This window comes from Balearica regulorum, chromosome 3 (genome assembly GCF_011004875.1).
Source record: "Balearica regulorum gibbericeps isolate bBalReg1 chromosome 3, bBalReg1.pri, whole genome shotgun sequence".
NCBI lineage: Eukaryota > Metazoa > Chordata > Aves > Gruiformes > Gruidae > Balearica > Balearica regulorum.
The window spans coordinates 54,656,214-54,670,932 of record NC_046186.1 but is presented as its reverse complement, the minus strand read 5'-3'; the positions used below and the strand labels follow the sequence as shown (position 1 = coordinate 54,670,932).

Sequence of the window (14,719 nt, the reverse complement as noted above, 5' to 3'; positions counted from 1 at the left end):
GAGAAAAACAGAGCTGTAAAAGACAAGTGCTTGTAAATATCCTGAATATGAGAAAGTTAACAGGGTTAAGCAAACAACATTACAACAGTGTAAGCCAGCAACACTTTAAGTAGTTCTGGAGAAGGTGGAGGCTTGTGGAGAAGATACAGAAATTTTTGAGGGGAATAGCCAAGACAGAAGTAATAAGATATCTAGTTGATAATTTTGTGAATGTGATTCTCACTGTGCAGCATATACATTTGGTGTTGTTTGGCTTTGACACGGTCCCTGTAACTCTTTCCAAAACTTCTCAGGCCTCAGTTTCACCCTGTTCATTTTTCTGCAGTGTGAAATGCACCAAACTCTTCCCTCTTTCTAGTTAGAAAACTTTTGGGACAAAACACAAACTAATGGTTATCAGAGAGAAAACTATCTCTCAAAGAAATTAAAAATGTACCCTCAAATTAACAGCACTTGTTTAAGCATCTCTGCTGGGATCCTGCTGTGGTGCATTAGTGAGGATACACAAACAAAACTGTCCAAAAAACACCTAATCTTCCAAAGACAAATCCATCTCATGGTGTTTTAGAATTGTGGCAACCTAAAATCCCCCTGCCACTTTGCTGAACTTGGGAACTTGGATACAAGACACACAGGTAAAACATATTCAGGTGTGAATTACAGGAGTGAAAGAAAGAGGGAGAGAGAGTATGCCGGTGACAGAAATCCTGTAGGAGAGAGCAGACTCGATATTCATGAGAAATGGCTACTTTTAGCCCTCCACACTGACTGTGGCCCTTAGGCCATACTGACTCCTGAGAAGCTTCTCTAGTAACTCAGGCATCATGTGTCTTTGGCACGAATTTTGTGCAATAAGAGTCAATACTAGATGTTATTGGTATGTAATAGTACCTGAGGCATGTCTAACATAAAGGAATGCCTTACAAACCATTTTTTTCCCCCTTCAGTTGGTGGGCAACAATCTATTCCTGTGCAGATTCCTAAAATGAGTGTTGAAGTGGTCTAATTTAGTTTGCCCTTTTTTGCTGTGACATGTTAAATGTATTTTGCAGTAACTTATACAAAATTTATTGTGGGATTCCATGTGCCTAATTTAGGCATTTACTTTACATTTTAATTTTACAGTATAGTTAGGCAGGACACCTGTCTATTGTCTGTATAGGGAACTTCAGAGCTACACCAGTGTGCTGTCACTGTAGAGGCTTGTGCAAGAACTATGATTAGTATGTACAGAAATGTATTGGCGTGAAGTACCAGAGAAAACAATCAGAGAAAGGCATAAGATGTTAAAAGCACTGAGAACACTGGTTTTGTTTAAATTATACAATAAACCATACATTTCCTTTCCCAGTCTCCCACTGAACTTTGTGCAACTGCACCTACAATATAAGTATATTTGAGGTATTTGGATCCCAAGGTTAATTATTAATATTGCAATGGACTATTTATCCTGAAAAAGATAATATACATGAAACCTATGTTCAATTAACTGCAGATGGACTGTAATTCAGTGTTACTGATAAACTGGGACAAATCCTAACTTTAGGATGCTGACGTTTTACAATATGCTTAGGATTCATATTCTTTCCCCACTCACTATCTGTCCAAAGGCCAAATGGCTTTACACGGTATTTCTTGTCACTGGAAAATATCGCTTCTTGCCCTAACTCACACTTTGTTGGTTTTCCATCTAGTTCACAAACTGACCTGTGACCATAGCTGTAACTCGTTGGATTCTTCAGAGCTATGTGCCAGGGGCTGCAACATCTGGTTGAGCACTTTCCCATCTAGTTTTGGGATGAATAGATGTTGTTTTTCATTATTATTAAACACTTGGAATAGAAACTGCAGTTACAAAATAGTAGAGACATGCCTGATTGGAGCAGAAAGCAAAGCAGAATAGGCTTAATCTTTCACCGTAAGGGTTTACTCTGTGTTAAAAAAAACCCTCAGCCCTACTCCTCCTTCTGGCTCATTCACATGCTGACCAACCTGACTGATCGGTTGTGCAAGTTCGGGGACTACCTGGGGAATTGATCCAGGTTAAAAAGTAATCCTATACAAAACACAACACAGAACTGGAGAACAAAATGTTCTGCTTTGTGATGTTGGAGTGTAGGTTTCAGTGAGAAATGTCTCAGGTGTTATTTTATTTCAGTTATAAAATACCTCACAGGAAAACTTAACATGAACACATACACGTGATTAACCCAAGTAGCTCATTCCAGGCTCATGGGTGAGACCGGGTTGGATCAGTCTGATTAACCACTTTGGTGGAGGAGTGGATTCAGGCTATTGTTTGGGACTACTGTCACACATAGCTTAGAGATGAAAACCAATTTGGGCAAAAGTTCAGTGAAAGCTGAGAAAAAAACCCCACAATCTAGCAAAAAGCTAGATTTTATTCCCTTGTGCTCCTCTCCAATCTTCCTCAAAAATGTTGTTGATTAAAAAAAAGAATAACAGAAATCAAAATGAGCATTTAAACAATGTCAGAATTTTTTCTGGACTGCTTTCCCTTTTTTGCAAGTTATACTAGTTCTCTAATCTCTGTCTGCATTAAAGATAAGCAAATATTGAAAGCAAGCCAATCAGCACAGTGTTCATGGGTTCACATCACAGTTAAAAAGGAAATGTGACAGCTCCTGCATCTCTAGAATTACTCGCGTTCACCAAGCTGGGAAGTAGTAGCATACATCTCCGTGGGCACTGAACGGAGAGCAGAGGAGGTAAGTATGCCTGAAATTATTAGAATGGTAGACCTGTGAGCTAAATGATGCTCTACTACCCTCTCAGTAAAATAGTAATAATCGTACGTAGACCTCTTTTGTAGACCATTTTCGCATGCACTGCCAGAAAGAGTTGCAGAGGAGTAGGGGCTAGAGCTGGTCCATGCTTGAGAGCAGGATGGCTGTCCGGAGCAGGGTTGTCTCAGTGCTGGTGTGGAACACGGGGTCTCACATGGGCTTTTCTGTGTCACTCAACAAAGAAATCGGAGTCATAGCTGTGAGACAGTTAACTAAGCAGAGTAAAAGTCTGCGGTCACTGTGGATCTAGGAGATTAACTGCAGACACCTTTGTGTCTGCATTTGGAGACAGATTGTTGAGATGTGTTTTTGAGATGCGTAGCCAGCTGGTATGAGCATACCTGAATGTTTATTTTTTCTCCCATCATATACACTAGATCATGAATAGGCTTTCCAGGAAACAGGGCAAGGCTTTTTTCCCATGGCATATTTTTTCATGGTATATTCACACATCTGTAAGAAACAAGCAGTGCAATAACCTTTGTCCCAAAGTGATATAAAACCTCATGATTTTGACTGAAAAAGATCAGGAAGGCATCTGTATACTGTGCATTGAATGTGTCACCTCTTTGTTTCCCATGAATTCCTTGCTCTTTCTCTTGTATCAGTAACATTTTTCACTCATTCTCCATACCTTTGCATTCTTAGGACTTCCCCAGCTTTGATGTCACAACTTGAATTTAAAAGTGTACCAATCCCTCGGTTTCTAAACTTGGGCTTTTCTCCATTTAGAGCTCTGATTCGCTGGGGGTTGTTTCAGTCAGTGAAACGCAGGATTTGCCGTGCGGCTGAAGCGTTGCCGTGAGGTGAGGCCGGCAGCCCCTCACCACAAGCAGCTGCGGCTCCCCTCCTGCCCTCCCTGTCCCAGCCGCGGCCCACGCTGCCCTCCTGGCCCTCGCTGCCCTCCCTGTCCCGGCCACGGCCCACACTGCCGGCAGGGCGAGGGGAGGGCAGCGCAAGCCCAGGGGTCGGTACTGCCAGACAGGAGACACGTCCAGCTGCGTTTCTTTGCCCGCGGGCCTTTGGCAGTAGTACTGAGCTTCCGCATCCCCCAAAGCAAAGGATTTAATTGTTGCCTAATGACACCAAGTGAGGGTGGCAATAGCGGAAATTGAGTTCGATTAATCTCATAAAACAAAGGCATGCATTTGTCTTAAAACTTGGTAGTACTTTATGTGCGAGGGGTTGTTTAGATCACGGCCTGCCACGGTCCTTATTGCTTCTGCGGGGCGTCCGTGCGTCCTCCTGCGGCCGCTGGCGGTTACTGGCCCCATCTGCCCGGGGCAGGGCAGGCAGCGCCTGTCCCCGGTCACGGCAGCGGCCGCAGCACCCCATCGGCTGCCTGCCAACCAGCCCAGGGCGGCCGGGGGGGCCGAAGGCAGCACAAGCCCCACAGGCAGTGCCTGTGCACGCACACGCTTTACCACGGCCATGCCGGCAGTGATGCGCAGGTGCTTTCTGAGGCATCCGAGCGGGAGGGCACGTCCTCGGCTGCGCGGGTCCAAGGGCAGCGCTCCCGCCGCAGGCAGCGGTGTTGGTGCAGCGCAGCGGGACGGCACAGGGCCGGGCGGGGAGCAAGCGCCTGGCCGGGGGACTTCACGGACCAGGAAGGCAAAGGGGAAGCAGAGCACGAATGGGAGAGAAGCTAATGATAGCAGGTGGCATCAGAGGCCTCATTTCCCAGGACTGCCTGTGGTGATGAATTCACATCACTTGCTGGTACGTCTTGGGCAGTCGGCTGATTGGACAAATCTGAGCAAGGGTGGTATCCCGATGGTGGAGCACTGGCAAACACAGCAGTCCAAGAGGGTATGGCAAGGGTCGCAAGGGGAAGGCAGGGGACAGAAACCCAGACAAAATTTCAGATAGGAAAGTCTCTCTTTCCAAATGTATTTTAACCCACATAAGACAACGCTTGTGATATCTAAGTCTAGAAGTCAACTTGCTGCCAAAGCTTGTACATTGTCTGATGGTATTAATAAATAGTTCATCTACTGAGCAGGGAGGGAGTGACCAGGATGTTAAGCTCACTGAAATCCATGGATGTGTCGTTCAGCTCCAAGGCTGCAGAAGAGACACAGACCTAAACCTTCAAACCTAGATACTCCACTTGGCTCTGGCCCAGCTGCGAAAGTCGGTCTCTCTCCAGTCTCTCCTACTCTTCCTGTATCTCCCCAAGAGTTTGTTCTTCCCTAGTCACCACAGTAATGATGATTAATGTCTTTTTCTGGCAAATACGCGACAATGGTGTTAGTGAGACACAAGACAACAATCTCATAAAACCAGTAGGCATGTTTCAGAAAATAGCACACATTCATGCTTACCCATCCCAGTTTGCAGAAATTTTGCTGACTGTGGGAGGAACATTAGTAATGAAATGGAGAATAAGTATAAGGAGGCAGAAATTGTAATAAGACATTCTGAACACAGTTTCAGTCACAAAATTCAGAATGAGAGCTTGGTAGTGAAGCTAGCTCTGTGCAAGAGCTACTGACATCCCAAAGAAAACTCTAGTCACTCAGATCCTAGAGAAATCTTGACAAATTATTTTTACATAGGTTTGCCTTCAGTTACATTAGTTTTCACATGCATGTAGCATACATTTGTATATGAGTAAAGGGTATTGATATACATCTTTTTTTTTTTTTAATTAGAAATGTATCCTGAGTGATGTTCTTGTGAAAATCTGAAAAGTAAATTTCAGTATATTGTTTCCAGAATTTTGCTGAAATGCATTTTTGCTAAAATTTGCCAGCACTGGATTATTTCTTTGAATTACTCGTTTGTTTTTTTGTTTGTTTCTTTGTTTGTTTGTTTATGTGAGATGACAACCAAAGAAAAAGATAAAACCTAACATTTTCTTATTGCAGGTTATTCACCTAAAAGGAGAACTGATTAAAAATGGAACCATCAAAAGAATTTCTATTCAATTACAAAGGGTTTTATTTTGGTGTAAATACTTCACTTGAGTACGTAGCTTCCTTGGAGGATTTTGAAATCAAAGATAGTGACATATTTCTAGCTACTTACCCAAAATCAGGTAAGAATGGAATTGTTTCTAAAGAGGGGAAAAATCTGCCTTTATTCAGCCATCTAACTGCAGAAGTACCGGGGTTGTTAGCTTTGCTTTTAGACCTGAATCAGCTCTGATTATATGCAGTGTAGCGTTATGTACAGACCCTGCATAGCCATGGCCTCAACAGCCAGACACAAGGTTCCTACATGTGTCCAGCCAAATTGGTCTAACTCGTTCTTGGACTCAATCTTGTAGGTGTATTCAGAGCAAGCTACGCACAAACTGATCTTCTGTGCCTCACAGAACACGTACATAGTTTTGGTAGGGCTGAGTGCATGAGTGCTGGAGATGACTGTGGGGTATCTGGAATGATTTGTGGGCTTACATGGTAAGTAGTTTGGGGGTTGCTGCATCCAAATTACAACCACGCAGGAGATCTGAGCAAATGTGAGTCAATGATACATACCTTCTTTCACGGATAATGAAGTACTATTTACCTACATATTAATACGGGACACTAGTGTGATGAATTCTGCATTCCTATTTCTGAAGCAAATGCAACTGAGCAACCACCTGGCTTCACTGTCATCTTACATGAAATCTAAAGCCTTGTCATGCCTAGACCTGTATGTTTCCGTATAAATTCACTTTATGCTCTAAACCTGGTCTACCCATTTTTCAAGACCGTATTTCTTTAGTGATTGGTAATTAATGACTCAATCATGCAATACGCAGTGATTTTTTACTAAAGCCTTGACATCTCTGGTACCAATCTGTGCTTGTACTTTCAAGGCCTCTGCTATCCTCCTCTGTTTATGCTCTTGGGAACCTCTGTCATTATCCTTTGGTTTTCTTCAGCAGCCTTCAAGACGCAGCCTTTGGATAACATAACAACTGTTTCGTTAGCATACATCTTTTTTCTAGGGTCACTGAACATCTTGCTGGAATTCACTATTCAGTGAACTACTTGAGGCAGAAAGACATTCTTGAGCGAAGCCCAGAAGGAGTAGCAGGGAGCACCAGGTGTGGTTGTGGTGAAGGTAGATGTGATACAGGAAGCCTGTGGAGGGGTCGTGTGCGAGAGGGCGAGGGGACAGGGAGCCCAGGTGATGTTAGCTCATCGTCAGACAGCACCGGGATGAGCTGTCCAAGTAAGGCAGAGAGGGAGGATGAGAAAGCAGTATTTAAGGGGTGGAGATGTTATAGCACTGAGATGAGCACAGCTTTGGAAGTAGGAGTTTCATGTTGCAAAGTGGTGGGCTACCCTGGGACGGGAAGAAGTTGGAAGATGATTTTGAGTTATGAATTGCACAGAATGTCATCTCTCTCTCATTCACCCCTTTCCCTCTATCCTGCCCCACCAGTTATCAATCTAAGGTACCTTCCAAACCTTCAGCCAAATCTTTACTACTGCACAGAAAAGTTGTCCAGGTTGATTATACCAAGCAGAGCAAGACAGTCAACACAGCTGTGAAATCACTGGGTATTGTTCTCTGAATCCTAGGGCTATTTCTTTTTCTTGCCCAGTTACTTTAAATCTACAGCATGCATACAGTCTAATCTCCAGAACTAAGAGCTTCCTTCCTAGGTGAGGTCTTAACAACTAGGCTTCAATTTCAGATGTCTTTGTTTCTCTGTGCTTGTTCACAGTATCCTACAGCAATAACTCGATGCTCTTCTGCATTGATTTGAATTCTCTCAAGTGTCCATCTTCACTGGCCTATGGTATAAAAGGGGAAAGGAACCCACGCTAGTGTAGTGCTGGGAAGGCCAGAGGACCTGGAGCTAAACAGTTCTGCTCATTGCCCAAGTGGTTAATCAGTCAGGATTTGCCTCCCACCATTACCAGCTGGCACATGAACACACACTGGCACAGTGGTCAGCCACCTTCAGGGTCCTGCCTTTTTCAATAATCCTTGCCAGTAGCTGTGACCCAGGAGTCAGACCTTCCTCAAAGAACTTTAGAGAGCCTGTTGCCACAAGCATTTGCTTTGTGGGGCTCATTTGTGCTTTACAAATATGGTGTTATCAGCTATTTGTTTCATGACATCTCACAACACCTTGCAGGAGTTCTGGAAGTAAAGGTCTTTTCCAGATCCGCTCCGTATGAGATGTGTTTAGGTGCGTGGCCCACAGAGATGCAGCAATTCATGTTGCCACAAGAGGGTACGGACAAACATTGTTTGTGTGGAAGTTGAGTATACTGGGTAAAGAAACTGAAGGTTTAGTTAGTGGCCATGACTTTTTTGCAGGCACAAAACAAAAATATGCTTCCCTTCTCAGGAAGGTCACCCAGACAATGTTTGCTTTCTCCAGTATGTGAGGTTGCATTTATATTCACAAATTGAAACTCATTATAGCTGTGCAGAGGCTCTGTTTATAACAATATACTATCTTCAATCAAAAAAAAAAATCAAGCAAGGTTCAAATAAAAAGGTTTCCTTCTCAGGAACTGTGTGGACTCAGAACATTTTGAGCTTAATTATTCATGAAGGCCACCGTAATGGAACAGAAAATATGGAGACCATGGACAGAATCCCATGGCTGGAATACAATATAAAAAATAAGGATTATGCAGATCTTCCTTTGCCTCGTGTTTTTGCCACTCATCTGCCGTACTACTTAGTTCCAAGAGACCTGAGAAACAAAAGAGGACGTGTAAGTGATGTTATTTTTACAATTTCCTTAAAACCAATCATGCCATTTTGCCTCAGTGAATTGGTCCGAATCCTACCTTTTTTCTCTTTCAGTTCCCCATGCCTCAGTATAAATATCATCTTCATATACGTGGGGAGATCAGGGACCTTCTAAAGCCCATTTTTTCTGTTTCCTTTTGCCAAATCCCTCAGCACCAACATTGTTAGAGAGAGGGGTGGTGCATCTCAGGAGGATCTACCAGGGTCAAAGACTTGCACTGATTTTCCCTTTGCGAAAACATCTGATTTCACTGAAGTTGTAAGTCTGAAAAAAAATCTCCCAAACTGAAAATAGGAGTAGGATGGGACTATAGTAGGTAGAGAGGGAATGTGAGAACTGCCTTTTCTTGCTGTGAGTTTCTAAATAGGACTCTCCATCATGAACTGTGCCATAGCTCAGGGCCTGTCTCCCATGGAAAATGCCTCCTTAGAGAAAGGTGTAACCAGGCTACTACACTAAGGCTCACTGACAGAACATGGATATATGGGCAAGTCTGAAAATGTATATGGCATGTATACTTCTAACAGCACACCGAGAATTGCCTTAGCTGCCTTAAGGCAAATTCTTACTTTGCTCCCTGGCAAAGGATCTCATACTTCTGCTAGTCTTTCTTATAGTGGTCCCGATGACTTCTGCCCCTTCCATCCTTTTTTCTGATGTAAGGCTTCCCATGGCTGAGTAAGTGGAGAGCTGTGGCAGAGCACTGCCCACAGGGGCTATGGAGACAAGCTCAGTGCTGCTGTTACCTTCTTCACAAGTACAGGTCATGGGAAACTGCAATGTGCTCACTGTTTTCTTCACAGTACCAGTGAAGTTTGGAAGAGAAAGTTCACATGCAGAAAATGTGAAATCCAAATGATGCCCAACAAAGAATGAGAAAATTGCCCCAAAATCACACAGAGCACGCATGTCAGAAAATACGGAAATTGTTCTGACTTCAGGAAAATATTGCTTGGGGGGGTGTGGGTCTTTTCCATCTCTCTTAGAATATGTCACTCAGGTTGTTCGTATTTTGTATCAAACCATAGAATAACTTCTGTGATTTCAGGTCAGAGCTTTGGAACTAGTCGTTTATTGAGTTTTCCTGTAATGCATTTAGGAATCCTTATTTTATATACCTCAGAAATAATGGTTTTGGTTTTGCTAAAGATAATCAGATAAATTTTCAATTAAGCAGGAATAAAAAATAGTCACTTTATCCAGTTAGAAGGGCAGTCCGAGAGGATGATTCTTCTGTCTCTCCCTGCAAACATTTGTAACCTTCTAAGGGTGACAGGCCAGACACTGTTCTCTCTCCTTAATTAGCCACTAAGTGTTAAGGAGCAGAAACTTAGTAGAAGCTGGCACATGCTGCCAGTGGAGAGGCAAGAGGCTGCCCATCTCACTGGTGGTGCCTAGTCTGTGCCTGAGGCAGCAGCTCTTGTGTGGCCAGGAGTCAGCAGGAGCCAAAAGAAACCTCCTTCTTTTAAGATGCCAGGGTTTCCTCTTACATGTTCAAAATCTGCCTGCCTGCTGCCCGGCACTAGCACCACAGGCCAGGAATTTAGGTCACAGATGCTGTTAACACTACCAAAGCTGAGATTTACAAGAACTCTTCTTCATTTCATCGTGACTGTACGCAGAAATGTGAAGCTGAATCAACCTAATGATTTTCTAGTGTTGTTACTGCAACCTTGCCTTGCCCAAGTGAGCAGTATCACTGAAGCGTGTAACGCTGATCCTGTGACGAGAGTTAGCTGCAGGCACTGAACAACTGCAACTACAGAAATACCACCACTTATAAACAAACACATTATCCAGAATTTACCTAATGTGATTGTCACCTTCAAACTGCTTTCACACATTTTTAGTGGGACCTATATGGAGAACTGCAATGATGGTCAGAGTAATGGGGTTCTGTAATACCTCTGAGACTCGTCTTCTTACTGTTTTGCAGGTTATTTATGTTACCAGGAACCCTAAGGATGTTATGGTTTCTTACTATCACTTCTCCAAATTCATGTCCACACTAGAGGAAATACCAGATTTTAACCTTTTCATGGAGAGATTTTTAGCTGGCAAAGGTAGGATATCTTTTTTACTATGGAGCCCAAATCCTGTTCCATGACCTCAGATTGAATGGAGATTAATTATATCAATAAATATCAATTAATTACCAGAATCCTCAGCTATGCTGTAACCTGAATCCAAAGTTGCAGAAGGCTGTCTGAGCTTGACACCATTTTCTGATAAAAGCTGGTCCAAAGGGAGTAGCATAGTCAAAGTTTTTTGCTTCTGCCAGTATTGGTTCAGGTTACTAGAAACAAAAGGAGTTTTGCCACATTAGCTCAGAGAATTGCCACAAAGACTGTGAGCATGCATCCCTCAAATTCTCAAAAATATAATTAAAAAAACCCTTTCCAAGACCTAAATGTCTGATTATGTTACCATTTTACTGCTAGCTGTTAATGGTATTTCTCTTTATTCTTTTGTTTTTAATAATTTCCCTTGCTAAGTACTTGCCAGTTCATGGCTGGATCACGTTGCGGGCTGGTGCAGTCACGCAGAGGATTTCAATATACTCTTCCTTACCTATGAAGAAATGAAAAAGGTGAGGTCAATTAGTATCACTGTATTCAAGACATTTTCTTCTATGATGAGTGCATTTTCAGACAGCTCTTTATAATTACACTTTGTATTGGAAAGTGCTTAATCTGTTGTGGAGTAGATTCAAATTGAGACTTCTGAGAGAAGGAAGTCATTTGGCTCATTGGTTCAAGGTCTTACCAATTACTAGATAATTATTAGGTAAAACACTTTCCAATATGACAGAAGTGATCTTCACTGTCACCACAAAAACCCCTTTCTGAAATAGTACAGAACAAGACTTCTGCAAGTATCTTCAACAGGAATGTTGTGCTCATAAGGACAGTTCCATTAAAGGAAAGAAGTGCTGAAGAGGCAGGCTCTAAAGTACTCAAGGAGCTCTCAAATTGCTGACCAGAAGTTTCTTGCTTGGTGGCTGCCCATGCCTTTGTGTAACTTCCTATTTCTCCGAGGTGGCTGCCCTTCTCCTCACGGGCAAGCCCCAGAGTGCCCCGGCCATGGCAGCGCAGCCCACATCACGTGCCACTGCACTGGTCCCTCAGCCTTCAAAGACAGGGGTTGCTCACGTCGAGTCCCTCGCTAGGACAAAAGACTGACAAAACCCCCACAGGTTGAGTGCCTTCATGGTGACAGGCACAATTCCAGGGGTGACTTTGCCAGGGCATCTAACGCAAGATGCAGATTTGGTTTGCAGCGTCGGGAGCAGAAGACAGAATTCCCCATCTCCAAGGGCACGCTGCTGCAGTGAGCTGCAGTGTCACCGCTCTCCAGTATTCAACTGATGCAAGTGAGACTATGCTCACATAAAAATGATGGTCAATTTTGCACCCAAATGTGTGTCCTTTATTATCCTGTATTCCACTACTGTTTGCATTTAGTTCTTTGCATCATCAGGACTCTTCAAAGTACCATTATTGCAGGATCTCAGAAGTGCTGTGCTGAAGATCTGCAACTTCTTAGGCAAGAAGCTGAGTGAAGAGGAAGTGGACAGTGTTGTAAGACAGGCTACATTTGAAAACATGAGAAAAGATCCCAGGGCAAACTATGAGAACCTGCCAGATGACATCGTAGCGAAAGACAAGGGTCGTTTTCTACGAAAAGGTAAAGTGGAAGCAGTCTGATGCAACAACTATTTAATCTCACACTTCCTGGTGAGATGAACCTAGGGTTTCTAGTCTCAGCTGGGAAGCCTCATTTTCAGAGGGAGAATTCAGATTAGTGGCAAATTAAATTTACAAGAGCAGTTTTATTGCCATGGCATCAGTGATTTTACCATATTTTCCTAAGGACAATAAAAAGGTAATGTTTTACTGATTGTAATGCAAGTTGTAACATGCCTGTCAGATACAGGAAAGGATTTAAGGATTTTACCAAGCCGAGGGTAAGATAATACTTTTTTTTACTGCTTCTTACTTTTCAAGGCAAGAGTCACCTTAATTGCACGAATATAGACCTTCTTGACCAACTACCCTCTGAGTCCATACATGGCATCCCTGGGCTCCTGGGCATTGCTAAGATGTCCTAACACTCAGTGTAGGAGGGGACCTCCAGGGATTAAAGAGAGTGGTGCACTGAGAGAAAAATGAGAGGTGTTGCTTTTAATAATTTCCTCTTTGATCTCAAAGGAATCAGTAAAACACCATAACAAATGAGTTGAATAACTTTCTGAGGAGTCGAGATTATAGGCCTATGCTGTGTTTTATTCACAGCACCTAGATTTGGAAGCGTGTCCTCAAAAGAGCACGCAGAGCCTAACTCAGCAGGCCAGTGACAAGGAGATGCTGAGGAAGCCACGAATTGCTTCCCAAGACTAGCACTCACTGTCTGCAGTGGACTTCAGAGAGTTGCACGTTCTGCTTCTCACCTCCCTTTGCTGCCTCTTTCCTCAGGCACTGTTGGAGACTGGAAAAACATCATGACAGTGGCACAGAATGAAAGGTTTGACAAAGTTCTTGAAGAGAAAATGAAGATCCTGCCCATCAAATTCATCTGGGATATTAATGATGAAATGTAGGCTGGTTTTGAGTTTCATCATCCTTTGGTGTTTATACTGGAAGGACATATCTGAAGTTCTGTAAGAAGAAAATACATCCATTTTCAGCTATGTTATAGAAACAATAACGATGACAACTCAGTCACAAAATGTGAGCTGAGGAAGCTATTCAATTCTACTAGTTTCCTGTTTGTAATTTTACAATATATTCTAATTAACTTTCTTAGTAAACTGACTTCCTTTCTTCATGTTTGTTTTTACTTTCATTTGCTTTATTAATACCAGAGTTGTAGACAACCAAGTGAGGATAGATTGGTGTTGCTAAAGCTTTCTAAAAAATGTTTCACTCATGAATTTCATGAGGCTTCTTTTGGTAGAAGCTTCAATGTCCAGACTGAAGTAAGACTGACCAGCTGTGCTATAGTTATGCTTTGATACGTTTGAGTTCCTGTTTCTTTGGTAAACACTGATACTCAACCATTTGCTATTAAAGTGACCTTACGTTGCATTCTCTGGTGTTGCCCATTGACTGAAACACTTCATTGCATTGTCTATTATGGTTCCTGAGGTCATGTCTGACAATTTGCTACTTGAAATACAGAGAAAAAACACAAGACATAGTCATAGCAGTTTTTAACTGAACGTCCACTCTATCATATCTAATGATCTGCTAGATGTACTGATGTAAAAAACTACCAGCTATCTATGCATACGTCCTTCCTCATATATTCATTGACTCACGATCAGGGTTTAATCTGTCCATGATTCAGCTCCATGCAGTGGCTTGCCCATGGGTTTCCCCTGAGAAGATAACTACAGAAGACAGAGGACAGTATCTCAAGATTTTTTCTATCAACAACTCAAAAAATATTTGCAAATTCAACAGCTCCACTCGTGGTCTATGACATATTCACCTTTGTAGACAGTAATGCCTTTTATGTTGCTTACAAAGGGAAGTCCAACTCCTGCACAATTCTCAACTACTCACAAACTAGAGTTGTAGTTCCTCTCCTCCCCATATACGCACTGTTAAAGTCTCTGATACAGCTCTAGCATTTTTTTTCCCCTCCAATAATCTTCCCTCCCTTTCAGCACAGCCTCAGTTGGGAGGGCAGAGGGAAAGGACGTGATCTGAGGAGGAAACATTTTGTTCCACCTTTTTTTCAGATACCAACTGCACTTCCCTGGTGGGGAAGGCAAGTTTCGGACGCTCATCCCTGCTGTGTCATCTACATGATCAAACTATGGTGACTGCTTTTGGTTGCTATTGAATCAATGTCCTAACAACCAGCCACAGCAGGATATAACTTCTAATTTCAAAAGCATTTCAAATAATCATTTTGATTTGACAAAGAACCACTAACCTGGGCTTTCCTATGAACTGTTTGAAAAAAGTACAAAATCCTTCCAATTCACATACTGGCTTGCTTGTTTGTCTGCTTCCATCACTGGTCCCAAGGGACTAGCTCTTTCTTCTCATTTTCAATCCACCCATTTTAGCTTTCTGATGCACTGTACCTGCTTTTTTCCTGGACAGAATTACTTCATGGACAGCATGCTGTTAGCTGCTATTAGGCACAAGGTGACCTCATATAATTAGCCTACAAGGAGAATATTTCC

The 14,719-nt window shown here is 42.7% G+C and overlaps 1 protein-coding gene across 1 annotated transcript; it reads left to right on the top strand.

The window, feature by feature from the left end:
• Window positions 1-2,592: 2,592 nt before the first annotated feature.
• Window positions 2,593-13,607, top strand: LOC104640764 (amine sulfotransferase). Its single transcript, XM_075747946.1, has 7 exons — window positions 2,593-2,729; window positions 5,678-5,847; window positions 8,273-8,481; window positions 10,457-10,583; window positions 11,016-11,110; window positions 12,027-12,207; window positions 12,996-13,607. The coding sequence occupies exons 2-7, from the start codon at window positions 5,709-5,711 to the stop codon at window positions 13,118-13,120; spliced, it is 876 nt and encodes a 291-aa protein (XP_075604061.1). The 5' UTR covers window positions 2,593-2,729; window positions 5,678-5,708; the 3' UTR covers window positions 13,121-13,607.
• The last annotated feature ends 1,112 nt before the right edge of the window (window positions 13,608-14,719 follow it).